Raw genomic sequence first — 20,044 nt, 5'->3', positions numbered from 1 at the left:
GCACTAAACCAATTCCTAATATATTTCCCTTGGCTTATGGTGTGTATGTGTGTATATAACACTTGACAGTAAAGATGATTTTTAAATGCAAATAATAATTTTATATGCAATAACCTAAAATACAGTTTGTCCTGCAAACCCTTGTCATAATGAATTACATTTGGGACAATTAAAAAACAGATTCATTTTCAGTAAATAGCTGTGAATTGTACACAAGAACCCTTCTACCTCATCTGGGAAAGGTTATCTTATCGTTTCTAAAGGTTAATATCAAATTTCTAAAGGTTAATATCAAATTTATTAATGTGTCCAAGGTGTATTTAACTGAAAAAACAGTAGATTATAAAGTTCAAAGCATTAGATGTAGGTAACCACTATACTTTTTATTATTATTATTATCTTTTAGTTTCTATTGTTATTTTTTATTTCCTATTGTTATTTTTGAATTCCTATTTCATGCACATTTATATGGGTTTATCTCAAAAAAGGAAGAAGTCTAATAATAGACTTTTTCTAATAACTTCTAATAGCTTCCCATCCCAAACTTTCAATGGTATATTTGAGGAAAAATCATTTTGTCCTGATTAAATGAGCCGGGCTGAGTTAGATGCACCTGTACTGTTGATAGTGAGGTACAGGTGAGTGCATGCTGATGATTAGTGATATTGTGGGGGTGGTGTGTGTAGAGAAAGGAGTGAGAAACCAGTTAGGTTCTTTCTTTCGTCTAGTAAGTCCCTGATGGCAGCATGCATCAAGAAGCTCAAGTGGCTATTCAGGTTACAGATGAAATAAGATTTCTCAAAGCACATCTGAACTAAGGCAGAAGATGGCAGTGGTAATTTCAGCAGCTCCCTATCTGCCTGTGCCTCCCAGGAACTGTTTGATAGGGTTGTTGCCACCATGCTTCATCTGAGAGGCAGGCAGAAATGGGTCTGGCCACCAGAAAAGAAGCAGGCACAAGAGGAGTAAGAGCTGCTGGCACAGGTTCTGTGGAGAATGAGCTGGTTTGCAAGGATCCAGTTTGGGGATGAGCCCAGGAAAGGAAGCAGCACCAGAGCAGGGATGCCGGAGAAATGACTAATGCCATTGTTGTCTTTGTGGAGGGATGTAAAGAGGAGATATCTGGGCAATGACCAATGAAGTAATTTGTTATGGATGGCATTGCATGTGAAAATTATCTGTAGTAATTACACTTGAGGGAGGACTTTTTCCCTCTTCCTTCTTTTCCATGAATCATTCAAAATGGATTCCAGTCCAACTGGGAAATAAAATTAAACAAACCTCTGATGATTTGATGCTGTTAATCTTGCACTGGTAATTTAAAAGAAAATGTAATCTATGCTGGAATTACATACTCAGTAGGGATGAGTCTATATTACAGCACATGTTACTCTCTTTGTAATTGTCATGTGGGTAAAATGTATCTTTAAAGCATTAACACTGGCAGGCTAGATTTAAACCAGCAGTTCTTGGCCTCCTGGTGTCCAATTGACATGGGTGAAGAGTAGGAATTAGGGAAGGAAAGGGAGAAAAGACATGGCAAAAGTGGTTTTGCTCTAGATAAAGCTCTGCATCCTGCTTCACAATCTTGTTGATATTTGCTTCAATTTCCCCTCTTGTCTATACAGAGTTGTGAATAATTTTTATGCTTTCAGTAAAAAGTAGGTGCTTTGGCATATTTTTGCAAAGGAAAATCTCAGGATGATTGGAAAGATGACAGCAGCTCTCTTTACAGCTCCTAGGTGTGGAGGTTTCTGCCTGTCCAGGAAATGAAATACCTCCTTCACAGAAACAGCAAGAACTTAACAAGCACAGAATGTATCTTCCCTTTTTCTGTCAGGGACTTCTAGCAGATAAATAGTTTCTCAGGCTTCTTGACCTGAGAAACTAAATTCCATCTAGTACAAATGTGATGCTTTAGAAATGGGGAATACCGTAAATTAAAAAGAAAAATATTAAACTTAACACTGTCTTTTCTGGTAGTCCATTTGCCAGAAGTTGCTGAATGCATCTGCTTGTGTCATGTCACAGTACTGAATTTGCCCTTTTGTCTTTTTGCAAAAAGTTTTTTATTTCCTTGGACAAGGCTGTTCCCTGAAGCCTTTTGGGAGAGACCCTGAAGTCAGCTGGAAAAAGGAAAAGCTCAAGTATGACTGAAAGACCTGGGGCATGTCCAATCTGCACCGCCATGGAAGAAGTGGGAAGGAGCAGAAGACATGAATGGAGAGCAGGAGTTCAAATTGGACAGACAGCATGAGAGAGAAGCAGAATCATCTGCGGCAGAAAGGGCTTTTGGCAGGTACTAACCGACTCCAGCCCACAGATCCGGGGTCAGCTACAGATCCACCTCTATACATTAGCTCCTTCTCCACATGTCATGGTTTTACAACAGGTTCAGCGTACTGTACATAACTCCAGAGAGCCAAGCAGCCAGGCCTGGTGCAATTTGGTCTAACCCTGAACATAGAACTGAGGTGCCTCAACACCCACTTCCACAAATGAATGGACTGTAACACCTGCCTGTTTTTTGGCCATTTACTTTTGTGCTTATTTGCTTCTTTTTACATTGTATTGCTTTGCTAGTAAACATATTTATTTCCAGGTAGCTATGTTACCTACAACAACATTTACACTACACATTTAGAGTACTATTTATTTTGATTCTTTTATTCCTAAAGAAAGCTTCTGTGTGAGTTTTTGGGAAAGAAGGAAGAGGAAATTGTAACCAAAGTTTCTGTAAGCATCAAACTCATTTAGAATCACATAAAAACATTCATAAAAGCACTCTGTATAAAGCATCATGCTCCCATTGCTGAATCCTCCTTTTCTTGCAAGCCACAGTGTTTGACAGCTGGGTGTAGATGTCCAAGGTGTCTCCCATTTACCTGGCCTGCCTCTGCTCTGCCACAGTGTCAGCAGATGTAATTTCAGCTATCATATGAAAAAGCTTAAGTTGCAGCTTATTCAGTGTAATATTTTTTTTTAGTTTACTTGTATAGTGTCACTTCATAATTTATAAAATAGTACTGAATTAGGTGTCTAAAATTAGGATGAGTAGCTAAGATATCCTTTCGTCTGCATTTGTGTGACATCCAGTGGCTGGATGGGTCAATCACAGGCTCCAATCTCTTGTGAAAGGTGGAAAAAAGTCTCACAATTCTGTTTGGAACAAGAAGGCTGGAAATGTGTTGGATATTAATGCTAACAGAACCACTGCTTTATTTTGATTTAAAAATAAATAGATGATTAAAGCAGCTTGTTCAAGGGAATGCATTACAAATTTTTACATGTGTGTAACTCACTACAGTCTTTAAAGCTCTTTCCCACCATGACTGATGCGAACTCATCTCCTCAGTGCTCCTGCTGGGTATGGAGAAGTGAATAAACAATATATCACCCTGGTCAGAAATGACTAATTTCTCTTTTCCTGCATTTAACTGTTGACCACACCATGAGTGTTAAGACTCATCAATTTTGACAGAAGCAGTACTGACATAGAAGTGAATTGTTTTGAAATATGCAAAATAACCAAATATAGTAAGTTTGACTATGACACATAATATTTAATTAGGCTTCTAAAAAGTTGTTTAAATCAAAGATCTAGAACTCCAGTCTCGTGTTTCAAATGACTGCCTGAAATTAACTGGTGGCAGTTGCATGACGTATTTTCTTTGCCAACATGGTAACAATAATGACTTGATAGCCACACCACTCTTAGCAGCTGTAGGAGTTTACCCATTTTCTTTTTCTTCCAGACAGGTAATGAAGTAGTAACAGTTTTGTTTATTGCACACTCACATAAACCCCACAGCTATTCCAGAACATTTTTTTGCACTTTGTTATTTTCAGTACCATCTACTAATTCTGAAAAGGAAAAAGATGAGAACATAAAAGTTTCTCTCATTTTCCAGTCTTCTTTAGAAGGTCCATAAACCTGCTTCATACACAGAGCTAATTTCTTGTGTGTGCAGGCTTTTTATACAGCAAAGGGAAAAATACAGTATTTTTTAAAAATATAATTTTTAATCTCATAAAACTTAACAGAGAAATTGAGCATTGATATCTAATGGCTGAAGTGACTTTAATGTGCTTTTAAGCTGACTGAAATTCAGGCTTAATAGATATTACTGATATTTCAAGGAGGTAAAAATATTACTTTGGCAGTAAATTTCCTGTTAACATAAATAAATTGGATGCATAGACAAAAAAGACTGCAGGCTGAGTACTGCATACGAGGCAAATGTTACCAGCAGTGAAAGGAAAACAGCAGCTGTGCACCATTCTTGGACACAAAGTCCTCAGGAGTCACGAGGTTAGATCAGGATCTGTTTTTTCATGCCTGGTTTTGCTGACTACAGAGTCATTTAGTGAACGATAATCACAATACAGTACTCTCCTAAAGTTAGACTAGTTTTATGCTAACCTATGGCAACAAAAAGCAGGTCAAATCTGTCAGAACTGTACCTAGAAGAAAACAAAGATCAGATATATGATAATGCTCTTGCTGAGATCCAGTCCTTTGAGCTGCCTCTTGGAACCACCCTCAGGTATGCATCTTTTAGATAATATTACATTGTTTATGATGGATTTGTTCCATTCTATAGATGTTCTTTCAGTCAGTCCATTATATTAGAAACTTTGTTTTCGTGACCCTGAAATCTACAGGAAAGCTGAATTTCAGTATGCTTGGCCCTAAATGGAAAAATACAAAGCAAGGTCACCTACTGAGCTCTTTCTTTTCATTAGGACAAAGCTATCTGTTACTGAAGGCTGGCTGCAGCTTCTCTGAGAAGAAAGAAATTACTCTTAAACATGAAAACACAGGGAAATTTGCTCTTTTGTGCAGCAGCATTCTTAGTTTGATGTTTTTATTATTTTAATATTAATATATATATTTAATATTTTTAATCACTAAAGATACAACAACTTAAGGTTTCATTGTTGATATTCCTAAATATCTGAATACTTTTTTTTTTATTTTATTTGCAGTTTATGGAAGCTGTTTAATTGTGAAAGTGCAAATGAAAAAAAGTTTCCTCTGTATATTCATCCCTGCAAAAAAGTAAAAGATTATGATGTTGTATGTCCAAGTATATTGTCAGTGTCTGTAGAAGGGTTCTAAAAATAGCCTGCCTGGCACTGTAGGCATCAGGTTGCAGTGACTATCAGGCTAAAGAATGAAAATTTATTTTACTCTGAAAAATGTATGTGTCAATCTATTACTTCAGTAATTTGGTGATGAGGAGAAAAAGGGAATGTGGGACGATTGTTATTGCATTTGAATGATTTCTTGAATGAAATACTATTGCAGTGGTAGCCTGCAGGATTTTTCTTACTTTCTTTCTGCAGCATGCACTTTGGAAAAGTCCTTGTTGATTTAATATGAGTCATCAATAAATTCATCTGAATCAACACTTAATATGATAAAGCCACAAGCACAGACAAGTCGTGCAGAGTTTGGTGCCATTTATTAACCAATGTCCAGGTGTAGCTGCACCAGGGCAGGAGAGAAGACAAGTTTGATTACAATAATTAGAAGGGTGCCAAACACAGTTGTAGCTGGCTGGTACCTAGACTTTAATGCATTCACAGTTGTAAACTGCTGTGAGTTCCTCACTGGAAAAGTAGCCACATATCACCCTGAAGTTTTGCACTTCAGGCCTATTTCTTTTTGTTGGCTTCCCACTTGTACACAGATAACTTTGCCCAGAAAGCAGGTGTATCCTGTCTCCTGAGCATGCAAAACCCAAGGACTAGCTCATCTTTGGCCACAAACCACAAAGTGCATAATTTAAATAGAAGATGGCCTACTCCTCCTTCATTCAAAAACGAAGCTTTGCTGTACATACACTCGAGGGCACTAGGGAAAAATATGCCAGTTTCTAATGAAATACAGCAAGCCAATGTACAAAAAGTGCACTTTTTGGCTGGTCTAGTTTGACCTCAAATTTCTATCGCTTTTGCGGCAAAGGCCAGTGGCTAGAGTGGCCCCGGTGGAAGAGAGCAGGAGCAGCTAAAAGAAAAACAAAACAAAGTGAAAAACAAACAACCCACCCCAAGAATCAAACTAGAACTAGCCCAAAGAAAAAGGCCGGGTTTGGCCCTAAAAGTCTTCAACGTGTCTCTGCAAAGTGGTGCAGAAAGGACATTTGGTCCTTCCACAGCACAGCAGGGAGCGGGGTCGGATTTTTGGGTATCTCTCTTCTGTCACAGGGCTCTCAGTGGGACACCGCGGGTGGCTCCAAGCAAGGGTAGCTACCCGCGGTCTCCACAAGACAGTAAGGCCCAGAGATGCCCAGGGGACAGAGGAGCTCTGCCAGGCTCCCGGCTCAGCTCTCACCCAGACGAGGGCCGCGGGACACCAGCGAGCTGGGGCAAACCGGGCGGGTGAGGCTCGGTACAACCTGCTCCTCCTTGCCCGCTCCTTCCCCTCCCTCCACACCCCCGCCTGAGCCGCCACCGCCTCCTCGGCTGCTCCCGCTGTCCCCCGCCAGGTTCCGCGGTCGCCTCCGCCCTCGGTCCCTCCCCGCCGCTTCCCGCAGCGGCGCGGCCGCCGGGTCCCTCCCATCCAAGATGGCGGAGAATCTCCCCGAGCATGATCGGATCCTGCAGGAGATCGAGAGCACTGACACAGCCTGCGTGGGACCCACCCTGAGGTGAGGGGCGGCGGGGACCGTGGCGTTGACGGCGGGCGAGGTTTCTCCGACCCGTCCTGCCTGACGGACCGCCCGGGGAGCCCCGGCCCGGCGAGGCCCGGCCGCCGCTGTCTGACAGCTCCTCCCCAGAGACACCGCGGGGCCGTCCGCAGCGCCTCCGGCGGGAGCTGCCCCGGAGGGGACGCGCAGCCCCCGGGAGTGCTCCGCAAAAGCTCGACTGCCGTCTCCCGTCCCGGGTCCTGGGGTGGTGGAGGGAGAAGGGGCCACCGCGGTGCGGCCGCCTGTCACCCGCGGGCCGGCGGCGCTGACACGGAAAGACGGCCGGGAAGACGCAGCAGCCGTGCCCCAGCCCCGGGCCGGTCTCTGTCATTGTCTGCCAGGGAAGCGGGGCGCTGCCTGGCTTCCGGCGGGGTGGGCGCGGCGGGGCACAAGGGGGGCTTCGGAACGGGGCACTGGGGCTGGGTCCCGCCGTAACCTGGTGCCGGCCTCTGCGTCGCCCGGGCAGGGAGAGCTCCTGCCCCACGCTTGAACACGGGGCGTCTCCCTCAAGTGTTCCGGTACCCCCGCGTCTAGGCTTGAGGACGGGACCGGGACCGGGACCGAAACCGTGTTGTGGGCGGGTGTTTGCATCAGTAACTGCAGGGCTGCTCTACATACAGCCTTTTTAATGCAGTCTGAAACCTCCTGCCCCAGCCAGATGCCTTCTGGGAATGTGACAGTGTTCAGAGCATTTCTGAAATGCCATTACTTCAATGTGTCTATCCCCCCCCGAATTCTACATACTGCTTAGTTTTTCTTGTTGGAGAAAAACGTGTCAATGTCCTTCAGTTTAAGCTGTGGAGAGAAGGGCAGGGCCTGGAGGGAGTGGATTGGGGTGTGGAGGAGGTGCAGAGGGAAAGGGGATCATCATCCTGGAATCCTGGAGCTGTGCTGATGCTTCCCTGATTAGACATGTCTGAAAGAAGTCAAAAAGCACAGATGCTAGCCAGACTGGAAGAGGGAACTATGAATTTGCATGTTATCTCTTTGGGAAGACATGGAGAGCCTGTGCTTAGGGAATTGGAAAAGGTGGTTTGTGTGGCAGCATGCTGCAAGGCACTGCTAGCATTTTCTGGATGTGCTCTCTGGTACCCACTGGAAAGCATGGACAGGGTTGGGAAAATATGGATGGATGAACATAGGGTAGAGAACCTGCTGTTGAGAACTGTCAAAATGTACGTTGGTCATGAAATGGTGCATTTTGCACTTCATAGAGAATGATTTTGTGCTGTGTCTGCAGTGGGCCCCCAGCACCAAGGCTGTGTAGGAGATGGCAGCCTGGGCATTGTGCAAAGCTGGGGCTAAGCAGTCCTCAAGGAGCCCAAATGGAGGCATATCATAGGGTGGCCAGGCCCAGACATCACACAGGGGCTGCATGTGGGGGCTTGGAGGTCAGCTGAGAGCAAACTGCGCTCATCTTCCCTTACAGTCTGTTAAACACAGCCAGTATGGGAATACAGTGTGGAGGTGCCAAAGCTGAGCATCACAAGGAGTGAGACAGAAACCTGTGAGAGTTTGTGAGCTTTAGTTGAGAGAAGGTAGCTGACATGCTTTCAGACTTGAGCTGTCCCTGGAGGCAGTTTAGCCATGTCTCAGCTAACAAGCCCAGGCAGGTTGGAGCTGATGCCTGCAGAAAAGACACCAAAACAAACAAACAAAACATTAGCAAGAAAATATTAAATGTAATTGAAGTTTTGCTACCATCTCCAGTATAGAGCTTATACCAAAGGACATGCAGAGAATCAGGTTGCACAGTAGAAGGTGGCGTGTTTGGGAACCAGAGGAAAGGGACAATATGAATCTTTTATTCATATTAAGAATTTGAAATATGTCTAAATTTTTATAAATATGAACATTTCATTTCTTAATTTCTTGCATATTCCTGTCTTTTCTTTTTCTGTTTGTATCTCACCTGTCTTGCCTATCTTGTTATCTTGCTGGCTTTTTAGAAGGGGAGTTTTGCATCACTAACTTTCAGAATGTTTAGAAAATAAGTACTATGTTAGCCTGGTTTAACCTCTAATGTTCATATACAAATAAAAAGCCCTGGCTAAATAATGGTTACATCTTTGAAAGAAGTCCATCCAGCCTCACAGAAATAGGCTGCTACTAAGAACAGCAATGTTTAAAATCAAAACTGTAGCTGTCTGTTCAGCTCTGCCTGTTAAAATTTGTGAATTGCTGTGTGAAACTGAAGATTGTAAAATCCCACATCTAATAATGAAATCTATTTCAGTGAACAAAAGTGTGAACATAAAATGGAACATTATTTTCTGCACAAGATCTAAGTTTCACTTGCTAAACAACATAAATCAAGGAAATGATTTCTGCAATTCCATGTGCAGTTGCATAAGGCTGCAACGTAAAGTGATCCATCTATTTCCAGTTGTGGAAGCCATTAATGCTAGTTGTCTCATGTAATGACTGAAATTCCATTAATTTCACAATGTGAAATTGAATATTTTTGTAATCTATGGTCTGTAATGCTTGGAGAATGTTTATAGCATAGTGACATCAGATGAAGTACCAATATTCCTTCTCAAATAGCAGGAGGACAAAAGGGCATGAGGTGAGTGGTTTGGATAAGTAGTGTGAGGTAAGACTAAATGCTGAAGATCATAGGATATGCAAGATCTAACTTATCCTTAATTGTTCATATCAAGATCTGAATGTCTTCCTAATGCATCCCTTCTTCACACAGGAAGTGTAATTTTTTTGTGGGCTGTATGCAGATTCCATGGAAACATATTTCTGTTCTTGGTTTTCTTCAGTGTTTTGTTTGCTAGTTTAGTATAGCTGTGTCTGATAGGATATTGTTTCCTACCCTGCTAGAAGAGTGGCAGCACTTACGTGTATGATATAAAAAATGGTAGCATACATTAATATGTAATGTTTTGTGTAAAATTTATAGATAAGGAACAACATACAGACTGATCCTGCAGGTGATACTATAGTGCCGAGATCCACCCATGTATAGGAATATGAAACACAGGTCCTTTATAGGAGGAATCAAGGTACAGCTAGTACAGTTGGGATTATTCACTATTTAGGAGAGCAGTTTAGATCCTAAAGATTGCTCTGCATCTTCAGAAATATGAAATGAAGATATTGAGTTTGATTAATTTATACTTTATTTGATTAAATTAATTTTCTTTTTGAATTTTAAGTACATGAAGTTATTGGTTTAAAAATGCTGGTATTTAATTTGCATTTCTAAATTTAGTGGCAAACACTACATCATTATAAATGAGCCTTAAATTAACTGTATAACGTGCCTTTCGTTGAATAGGGAGACTGGGTACAGCAGGCCAGGATTAATTTTTATTCAGCAGAATCTGTGAAACTTTTATCAACATCTTTCTAGCTTTAATGGCCAACTAAATGAGATTAATGACAGCACCTGTTAAAGCTTGTCACTCTCACCTTCTTATATAACGTATTAATATCTTATAATTCATGTCATATATATACTGTTGGGCTTTGCAAAAGCAGGGAGAGTTGTTAATGCATTTCTAATCTTTATAAAGGAAAAGGACAAAAAGAAAGAAAAGCAATTCCCATATCACTCTCCAGAAAAAGAAACCAAACCAAACAACTTTCAGACTCTCACTGAACTCTGTATAAATACGTATCAACATTTTTAGAGTCTTTTTAAGAATGTCTTCACACTTCTTGAATACTCTGTTGGACATGCCAGGGTAATTAATAAGATAAATTCTATTCAGTAGAAAATAATTGACTTTCTATGCTGGTTAGTGTCCTGATATACTATACTTAGAAGTCTCCTCAAAGTTGTGATAATGTGTAATATTTCAATGTTCTTAAAAAAAACCCCAAATATGTAACTCTTAAACTGTAGCTTGGTAGTATATTGCATAAGTGTACGGTAGACTTTTTCTGAACACTTCCCATGAGTTTCACATCACTGAGTCTCCAGTGTTCTGTCGTCTCCACACACAGCCTGTCAGAGGAGTACCTCCATGCCCACCCTTGGTTGACTAAACAACTAATACAAAAGTAAAATCAAATTTATAAATTATGGGGGAACTAATGATGACAATTTTGTAGCTAAGGTGCAGTCGATAAGAACATGCCTTGTCTGTTGATCTGTCTGTAAGTGGGATGTACTCCATGGCTTTGTCCCACAATTGCAGCTCAGAAGATGCTCCTTGAAAGTCAGTATAAAAATGCTTTTAAGCAACTTCTCTGTTCCTCTAGTCCTGAAATCTGTCATCACCAGGCTATTGCTTGGTATCTTCTAGGTTGCTGTAAGTTGTACTGGCCATGAAATTTCTCTGCAGAGTTATTAGAGGGCCTCCTTTGAAGACATTTCATTGGCATGTTGTCTTTGGCTATGGAAATCACACTGACAAGTGCCATTAGTTTGATGTGTTTCTGTGTGATGCCGCAATATGCTGTGGTGACCTTCCACTGACCTAGCACTGTATTGCACTGGTAGATGCAGTACTGAGCCACCCACCTGCAAAGCAAAAATCACTTCTGCATGGTGCTGCTTTTTTTTTTTTCATTTAGGTTGAACAGAGTTTGGAGGTAGGATGTAGATTTGTTGTGAGTCTCAAATGTGTATAGGTGAAGTGTTAAGAAGCAACTGATAACTGTTCATCCTGAACTTTTCTCCTTGTGTTGCAGAAAAGCTGAAGGTAAAGAGCACACTTCAGTTAGACATCATTAGAGGAATAAACTGAGGAAGCAAAGGTAGAAATAGTGATCTAAAAAAGACAGTTTTGTCCTTTCCTGATCAAGGTTTCTAAGAAAATTCAGAGGGAGAAATACGGAATGAGAGTCTACCTGTGTTGCTTTTACTGAATTGTGGCACACTTTGCATCTTCAGGTGCTTTGCCCAGGCTGGGGCTGTAATTGATATTTTGGAGATATTCATGTGTCCACTGAGGGGGCCTGTCCAAACCCAAGTGAACAAAGAGCCCCAGATACCCTGTAGAGTATGACAGGATACCCTGAAGTCTCAATGTAACTTGTTTTATCAAAAGAATACACTATTATTACTAGCAGGCCTGATTTAGTCATATTATTCTCTATCTTTAGTGGGAAAGTTGGTAAGAAGTAGCATATGCAGTGTGAATGACTTCTCTGTACATGGAAAGATAGTACAGCCCTGACAGTTGAAGGCTGGGAAATTATTTTTTTCTGAGCACTTGCTTATGGGCTGTTGGGATTTGTGATGTGGTTATCCAGTGACAAAATGTGGTTGCCCTCATTTTTGTTCTGTGGTCTTACTTGTCAGGTATGATTGTCTAAAGGCTCTTTTCTGTGTTTTCATTATTTTGGTTTTGGAATATGAGCCAGCAATTCCCATTTTTATCTATAGCTTAGCCTTGCGTTAAATATAGAGTAAATGTAAGAGGACTCTGAGGTCATAAATCAATGCTTTGAACCAAAATTGAAATGCTTGATTATGTATTTCAATTTCAAATAGCACGATAATGTTTTACGCTATCATAAGATGTTTTTATGGTTTGAAAAATCAGTAGTCTATATCTTCATTAATGGTCTGTCTTCTAGCCCTGCTAAATTTTCAAAATAATGTGTTTCATTCCTGGTTCCTTTTTAAATTGAAGCTACAAAGTAGCCTAAGTAACTAGAAATTCCTTGTGTGTTAGCTGCAGTCTTTTTTGGGTCAGGTCACAGAGTATGCTTAGGTGTATGTTTATGTATCAGTTTATTATAACAGCTTATAACTATTTTGCAACTGAGTTGCCATAGAGGAAGGAGACTGGCCTGCTCGCTGAGAACAGTGTATCCTGAAAAACCGGTGTTTGGCTTGCAGCGTTGGTTTCAAGTTTTGTTACTTGGTGCAGGATTTGATGATAGCGCTTAAGGTGGAAGGCAGCAGTAAGATGAAGCACCTGTGTGAGCAGGTATATCCAAAAGTGTATTTCTATGAAGGAGCAATACTTTTTTTCATTGCTAGGCCATTACGTACGGTCAGAACAGCATAAGAAGAGTGTGTGCTGTAGATTGATTAATCTGGCGTTTTATATACTCAGCAGCAGAAATGCAGTTCTGATTTTCCTGTAGGTTAACCTGGTATTTCAGGCAGATTTGCCATTGACTGCAAAAAATATTCTAGAAGAAGCTGAGGATTCACTTTCATTGCTGCAAGTTTCAACATCATACTTCTCTATGTTTTTACAAAGCCTGAAACAGTTTGTGGGTAGCCATATCTGCACTGCATTTTTCTATTGTAGAAAAAAATCCTTAGCTTTAATGCTGATTAAGTTTGTCATGAAATGTGTCTGCAAATCAGGTTATCTTGATCTTTCTAAGTGTTCATTCATCAGCTTCTGACTCAGTTCTTGTGATGTTTTCCAAATCGGCAACTGCCAAAGGAAACTTTAAACTAACTGGTAACTTACACGAATAATATTTCTGAAATAGCTCTCTCCAATTTCACAAGTATTACCAAAGAGTTTGAAATTGCTCCCGTGTTTAGGAAGCATGTTTCAAAATACATTAGAGCTTTTAAAATACGGATCATCTGCCAAGAGATCCAGAATAGTGTACTTTATAGGAGGTTCATTAGTTTGTATTATTTATCGTATGAATGGCTTGTTCACTGTTACATCCATTAAATTTAGGAAAATAAATTGTTATTCATGTCAGTTCTTCATTGACTTATTCCTCAAGCTGATTTTAAAGTGTCTGTTGACCCATATTTCGGACGTGTCATATGCATAGGAAATGCGTAATTTTACATCCTTCACAAATGCCCATCATGTGAGTACTTACTTTCTTGCAGGCTTTTTTTGGAGGAAGCCAACAGCATACACTGTACTCTAGCTTTGTGTGCTGAACCATTGTTGTGAGACTTTGCAATTTCCTCAATAGAGCTGTCTACCTGAGAAGCCTTAGCATAATTCAGTATAAGGCTGTTTTTGACGTGTAAGTGCTAGAGTGTTGCACGTGCAAGGCTGGAATTGCAGGAACTCCAGCTGAGCAAGTTTTGTCATCTTGCGTTTTATGTATTATGCTACTAAAATGGGCTCATAAAAATCTATGAGGATTGATATTTCTTAAATAGTGCTTCTAAGATAATGCCAGGAATGGCCTCACAAATAGGAAACTATTTCTAAATATATGGGTTGTAGTAAACGATTAAGTACTAACTCACTCAAAACTGTCAACCTAGCTTTACATCAGCATCAAGCAATCCCATTAGATTTTATCTTACTGAAGGACTTGCAATGGCTAGTTAAAAAATTTAGCTGTTGCCAGTCTTTCTGGTGACGGCTGAAGTGCCCAGACAATCCCTGCCATCACAGATCTGGGTATAACAATGCCATCATGTTCATTTTGATGATCAGCTTTGAGTATGGTCAGCAACGCACCTCTCCCTCATTTTGTACCTGTTTATTGAGCAATTATTTGTATGCCTGGCAAACTGTCCTGTGCAGGAAGGAGTTAACAGTCTCTCCTGGAGCCTGCCTGAAGCCCTTCCTGTACCTCAACCTTTGCCAGTAATACCAAACTAGTAGCAGACTTAATCACTGATGGAAGTATTAAGAAGGAAATATGAAGGTTTTAGAGTGCATCAGGCTTTATGGAAAGACTTGGGGCTTGGCAACAAGGACCTAAAAGATGCCTTTGAACACTTCTGCACTAGGGACCTGCAGAGAGTGCTGGGATTTTTTTATAGCGTGAGAAAGGTGTTCAGCTCTAATATTGTGAATGGGATTTTCACTATGCCTCAGAGAAAGTAATTTGCTTGCAAAACTGCAGTGAGTATAACTTGCAATTCTCCCATGAATCAGAGTAATACAAAATTAATAATGCATATACTGTAGCATGTACCTAGGGAGACACTTTTGAGACATTCAGCTTTAAAAAGATGTGTTTAAAGTTTCACCTATCATCTACTTCAATTTTAATACACTGCTCTCATTTCTATTACAGGCATTCAGATATTTCTGTTGCTAGCAGCTCTCACTGGGACTTTCAGTTTTCACGCTTCCTTATGTGTAGAGTGACCTTCAGCAAGGCAACTTTTTCTTCCGAGTTTTGTTTTTAGTTAATTTCAACAAAAAAGTAACCTGGTTGATATTGTTTCATACTATATATTTATTCTGTTTTGTTCCATAAACTTAGGAAACTGTAACAAAGTAGCCAATGTGTGATACCTCCCCTTGAAATGTGGACTTTCTATGTTATGCTGGAGTGTCCCCTTTCGCTAAGGCATGAACAGTTTCTGCTGCTTAGTCTGTTTATCAAGCAGGTAAAGGAGTGCAGAAAGGTAACAAAGAGTAGTAGAAGTCAGTTGCTTCAACACTGTTACTTGCTTCCCAACACAGAAACACCGTTAGTTTCAGTTGGACTTTTAAATTAAAATTAGACTTTTTTTTTTTTTTTTTAAAGTCATCTTTCATTTTCTTTAGTGATCCTGGGGGATGTGCATATGCAAAAAATATATAGAACAGGCTGTTAATTTGCATGAAGAAAAGGCATGATGATTTTCTGTATATTGTCTATGTGAGCTCATAGAGTTAACAAAAATTAATAATAAAAAATGGTTGTTAAAGATATGCTTTGGTTATAAGTTTGCAGAGAAGTGTGTCACATCAAAGAATTATCTGGTTTGATCTGTACTGAATGGAATATGTTCTCAATCCAGTTGGTCTCAAAACTTTAATTATTGGATATTTAATCTTGAAGTTCTTGATTTCTAAAATTACATATATTTACATCTGCATAGTGTTGGTATTCAAAGCCTATTGAAAGAAGACTGAGATATTTGTGACATTAAGTATTCTGTTCTATTTCGTGTCTTGTGAAGGCTCTACTGAAATGTTTGGTACGTATTTATCTGGAAGAGTATGTCTAAAGTGCCCCAGATAAAGAAGACCGGTTATGTATAAGGTGTAAAAGATGGCTACTTATTTCTGGGATATGGGTGATGGAAATCTGTTAAATTCTTTAAAAAGAACTTAGAAGCTCACAATTTCATAGATGAATCCATTGCTTCTAAAGTGGAACAATTTATATTTCAGTCTGTGGAAATATGAAGGGAAGATAAGAATATTGCTATGTGGACTTCAGTTTCTTAACATATTTTATATGAAATAATATAGGTTCCAACTATGTCCACTGTATCCATTTAGGTATATGAAACAGCTGGCCAAACTTAAGAGTTTATTACGTGGCGGTAGCTAGTGCCATAGTGAGTGAAACTGGTGCTTTCTTTGCTGTCTTTTTTATCTGCTATTACAACACAAAATTAGAAAAAAAAAAAAAAACCAAAAAAAAACCCCAAACCAAAAACAACAGTACTACAGCACTTGTTTTTCAGTTTCTTGCTTCATACATCAGTAAGTCGCACAAAGGCTTAGCAGGAAGAGGCATCTCCTTGGTCAGCAGTGTAAAAACAGGAAGGAGGAAGTCTATTGCAAATCTGGGTTTACTGATTATCAGTTCATGTTTCGCTGCAGAGGATGTCCATTAACAGCCATCAGCGTGATCCATTGCTTATCCAGCATGAACAATGACTGCTGTAGTGCTGCTGCTACAGAATATGGACCCTGCTTATAGGAAGTAATGTTAACTAACAAACTGTACTCGGCCCTTTCCTGCTCATAGAAACAGGATACTATTAGTGAGAACAATTCACAGAAATTGCACATCCAGGAAAACCAGGCAAGCAAAGCATAACAGCTACATGAAGATTAATAAAATCTTTTCTCAGATTAGGCCTATGTTGAGTTCTGCATTGTTCTGGCAGGTAATGTGATCTTTTAAATATAGCAGTGAGGTGTAACTGTGAAAAAGGACGGCAGAACTAGACCCTAGGTAGCACCTGGCATAGAAAGGCTGCTAAGGTTTTAAGAAATATGCTTATTACCATAACTCCAGTTGAATTGCAGGAAACACCTGGACAATATTTTATAAAGCCTTTTAGGGTGTATGCAGCAACCTATATGAAATTACTCCATGGAAAAATCGCTACAAAGTTTGGAGTTTGTGTAAACAGAAAATATCTTTGTATATTGTAGGACAAAGGAAGTTTCTGCAGTGTTTCCTGTGAAATTGCAGCTTAAATGGAGTTTGTGATACAGTATCGTGGTTAGGGATGCCATGGTTCTAGTCACAATGACAGGTCTGTTTTATTGGGCAGAATCTTAAATTTGCATGGTCAGTGTTGTTAGCTTGCATTGATCCCACTGAACTTGTTATGCAAATCTGAATTGTAAATATTATTTTATTTCATAACTGTTTGGTGGGGTTTTTTTTAATCAAATGAGAAATGGAGGGAGAGGATAAACATCTATTGGGCCACTTCTTGCAATGTGTTTATGGGAGCTAATTGAGGGCATCTCTAGCCTCAGTACAAAATTGGTTTTGATAGCAAGATATTAATTCTAAAAACATGATTTTCCACAAGTAGTTTCTTCATTTGAGAATTGATTTATTTGTATGTGCTTTGTTTTAAGTATTACCTTGAAAAATGGAATAAAAATTTTATGTCCAAGTTGGTGGGTTTTTTTTGTTGCTTTTTTTTTGTTTGTTTGTTTGTCTTTTGTGACTTGGATCAAAATTGTCAGTTAAAAATTAATTTTTCCCTCACAATTATAAATCTGAAGCTTTACAGATAAATCTTTTTCTCTTGCATCCTTTGTAGTTCATAAACTGCATGGTCAGGCATATCAAACTTCTTCCATAACAAACTTGTACAACTATTGTGCCAGATATGTGCAATTCCCATCATCAACACAGTATTCATGGAGATGTAACTGATTGGCACTTACTAAGTGGTTATCAGTACTCTGAAAGGAATGTGTGTATACAATTTTTAATTGCTTCATATGTCTTGTGTAATCAGGAAATGAAAGACTTTGTGGCAATATAGGCAGGGGTGGGGAACCTGCAATTCGTCTTAGAAATGGGACAAAACAGGATGGTTTGGGGGTGTGTGAAAATGGTGAAAGGTAACAACTCATTAGTGAGGAGCTGCTTTGTCCTGTAAAGAGATCAGTACTTTTTCTTTATTTTCTGACTTTTTTTTTTTTGTATTTTTAAAATAGCTGACCTGTTTTAAAATCTTTGCTGCTATAGAACTTACTATGAATTATTACTAAGAAGAGAGTTGTTCATTCTAAAAATTTACAGTAATGCTCCATAAGCTCAGAGATGTTTGTCCTGAATATGTATTGCAGTGAAAAATCAAATCATTGCCCATATAAAAAAACAAACACACACTAAAAAAAAAAACACCAAAGCCCAAACCCTTCATCAACTAATAGCTTTTTTTAGAACCTAGAAGGGCTTTGTTATATATTATTCTTTTTCTTTATCTAATATTCCATTTTAGTAATGTTTTTAATTGACATCACCAATGACCAATTCGTATTATTTTCTGAATTATTATTTTGTTATGAAAATATGCAGCTTTTATTTGTAATAAAATAAACTCTTCAAGTTAATTTTTGTCTGAAGCCCGAGTACCTAAGCAGTTCTGTTTACCATTCAAAATTACAGCTACTGCCATAGATAAAAGGGACGAAATTTGTTTAGGTTTAATGTGGTTAGTCTTGCAATTCACTTTTTTTTTTTGTGCAAAACTCCCACCAAGTAGATTAGAGTGGAAGTTATTTTCAGGTTTCTGATTATTCTAATTTTCTACTGGGGTATTTGCTGTACTCTCAAAATATTTTTAGGCTCCTCTCCTTTTACACTTACTAGTCTATATGCACTTCCTGTGCTTACATTTCCAGTACTCTGGTCAATGTAGTAAATTGATTTCTAGGCTCATGATTTTTTTTTTCTTCCTTGTAACATTCCCCCCCCCCTCCTCCTAGGGAAATGCTGAGCGTCTTTTAATCCCATTTGCACACAGATATTTAATGATATGTATGTATGGAGCTGTCATTACGCACTGGACCAGATGATTTGAGGAATATTGATTTTTTGAATTATTATTAGTATTATTGGTTTTTGAAGGGTCGGGTGGAATTGATGGCAAGTTAGATTTTACCATTCTTGGCTGATTTTTAGCTCTTTGGAGATGAGCCTTTTTACTCAGCGGCTTGTATTTTTGTGCGTAGAATGGTGCCCTCTGGTGCTTCAGTAGATTTTTGCATGTGAACACGAAAATTGTCAGTCAAACCTATGAAATACGTATTTTTCATATTGTGTTTCAGTTTTGAAAATAAAAAATTTAAGGAGGTTCTTTATGGCATTAAAGTAAATTTGTTTTATTTTCTATTGAAAAATGGTTGCATATCTGAAAATTCTCTTTCATTTTTCATTGAGACCTGAATTGAGGTCTGTTTATGCTTGTCTTTCTCCCTTCAGCCCAGGTGGTAAGAAAAGATCAAGGTGAAAATATCCCTGTTGCAATAAAATTGAACCAGTGACTGAGATATCTTTCTCCTTTAGGTTAAGCTGTCTCTGTCTATTTCCAGTTAATTATTTTTCGTCTTTCGAGTGCTTTCTTCACTATCTTGTGTTTACCTAGGCTGATATTAATATGACTCATATTGTCCAGTTATTGGGCTGAGTCAGAAAAAAAAAAGTCTCTCTCTCTATATACAGAATCTTGGGAAATGTAGATAAGTAACCTGCTACACATTACCAGAAAAATGCTTCAGCTCTGTTTGCGCTCTTCAAGGGTGCCCTGCTTGCCACATCAATTGGGAATGAAAATAGTACCTGCCCTGTCACTGATATGCAGTTGTGATGTCTAACTAGTCACTCAAGTTAATGTTCTCATTCCAGATTGAAAATTAAAGTGGTATGTTATGTTTGGGTTTGTTTTGTTTGTTTGTTTTGTTGTTTTATTTATTTTTAATTGCCAAAACCAAATACAAACTCCTGTATCCAACATCAGTGATCATCTCCTTTATTTTTTTTCCAGTTTCAAGACTCATACTGAGAAAAAGCTTGCTCTTCAAATTTTCATGGTGTAAATCAACAACTAATTGTCTATAGGTTTCTATATAGATAGATCACAGGTTGAAAGCAATCTGTTCATGTCTTTCAGTTTGGCTCAGCTCAGGTTTGTGCTGTATTTCAGACCACCCGCATCTACTTCAGGAGCCCATAAAGCTGAAGAGGATCCCTGGGGTTCTACATTCAGAAGTGTGTGAATATAAACAGAAATTGAAAGAATTAAATATTACACATGTAGATTTTCTCTTGATAGCCTAGGCATGTTTGCTTCTTTCTGTAACACTTCACACTGATATATGTGAAGCACCTTAAAGTGAGACAGATTTTTTTAGGGTAAATGTATATATAAACGCATGTAATACTCATCTGAAGAAATGTGTCTGGAAGGGTTATCACTTCCTCACTCTCTTCCTGAAATAATCCTCTGTGTG

At 39.1% G+C, this 20,044-nt stretch overlaps 1 protein-coding gene and 1 long non-coding RNA gene across 10 annotated transcripts in view; one reads left to right on the top strand and one right to left on the bottom strand.

The window, feature by feature from the left end:
* Window positions 1–3,763: 3,763 nt before the first annotated feature.
* LOC133209983 (uncharacterized) lies at window positions 3,764–6,455 on the bottom strand. The gene is made up of 3 exons (XR_009724817.1): window positions 5,943–6,455; window positions 4,709–4,785; window positions 3,764–3,972 (listed from the first exon to the last, which is right to left on the bottom strand). It is a non-coding gene; the product is annotated as an uncharacterized LOC133209983 (long non-coding RNA).
* The window catches only part of EXOC6 (exocyst complex component 6), a 92,719-nt gene continuing 77,072 nt past the window's right edge, over window positions 4,398–20,044 (top strand). For 5 of the 9 annotated variants that reach the window (XM_061348989.1, XM_061348986.1, XM_061348985.1 and 2 more), the window contains exon 1: window positions 4,398–4,547. In XM_061348989.1, the coding sequence (XP_061204973.1) occupies window positions 4,426–4,547 (122 nt within the window). In that variant the 5' untranslated portion in view covers window positions 4,398–4,425. Of the gene's footprint in view, window positions 4,548–6,506; window positions 6,657–20,044 lie in introns of those variants that run through there. The other 4 variants (XM_061348990.1, XM_061348992.1, XM_061348991.1 and 1 more) reach the window with 1 other exon arrangement.

This window comes from Neopsephotus bourkii, unplaced genomic scaffold (assembly GCF_033783945.1).
Source record: "Neopsephotus bourkii isolate Nb327-2 ecotype Australia unplaced genomic scaffold, CSIRO-AGI_Nbou_v1 NB_379, whole genome shotgun sequence".
NCBI classification, from domain to species: domain Eukaryota; kingdom Metazoa; phylum Chordata; class Aves; order Psittaciformes; family Psittacidae; genus Neopsephotus; species Neopsephotus bourkii.
The sequence above is the reverse complement of the archived record's forward strand: the minus strand, read 5'-3'. Positions and strand labels throughout refer to the sequence as shown.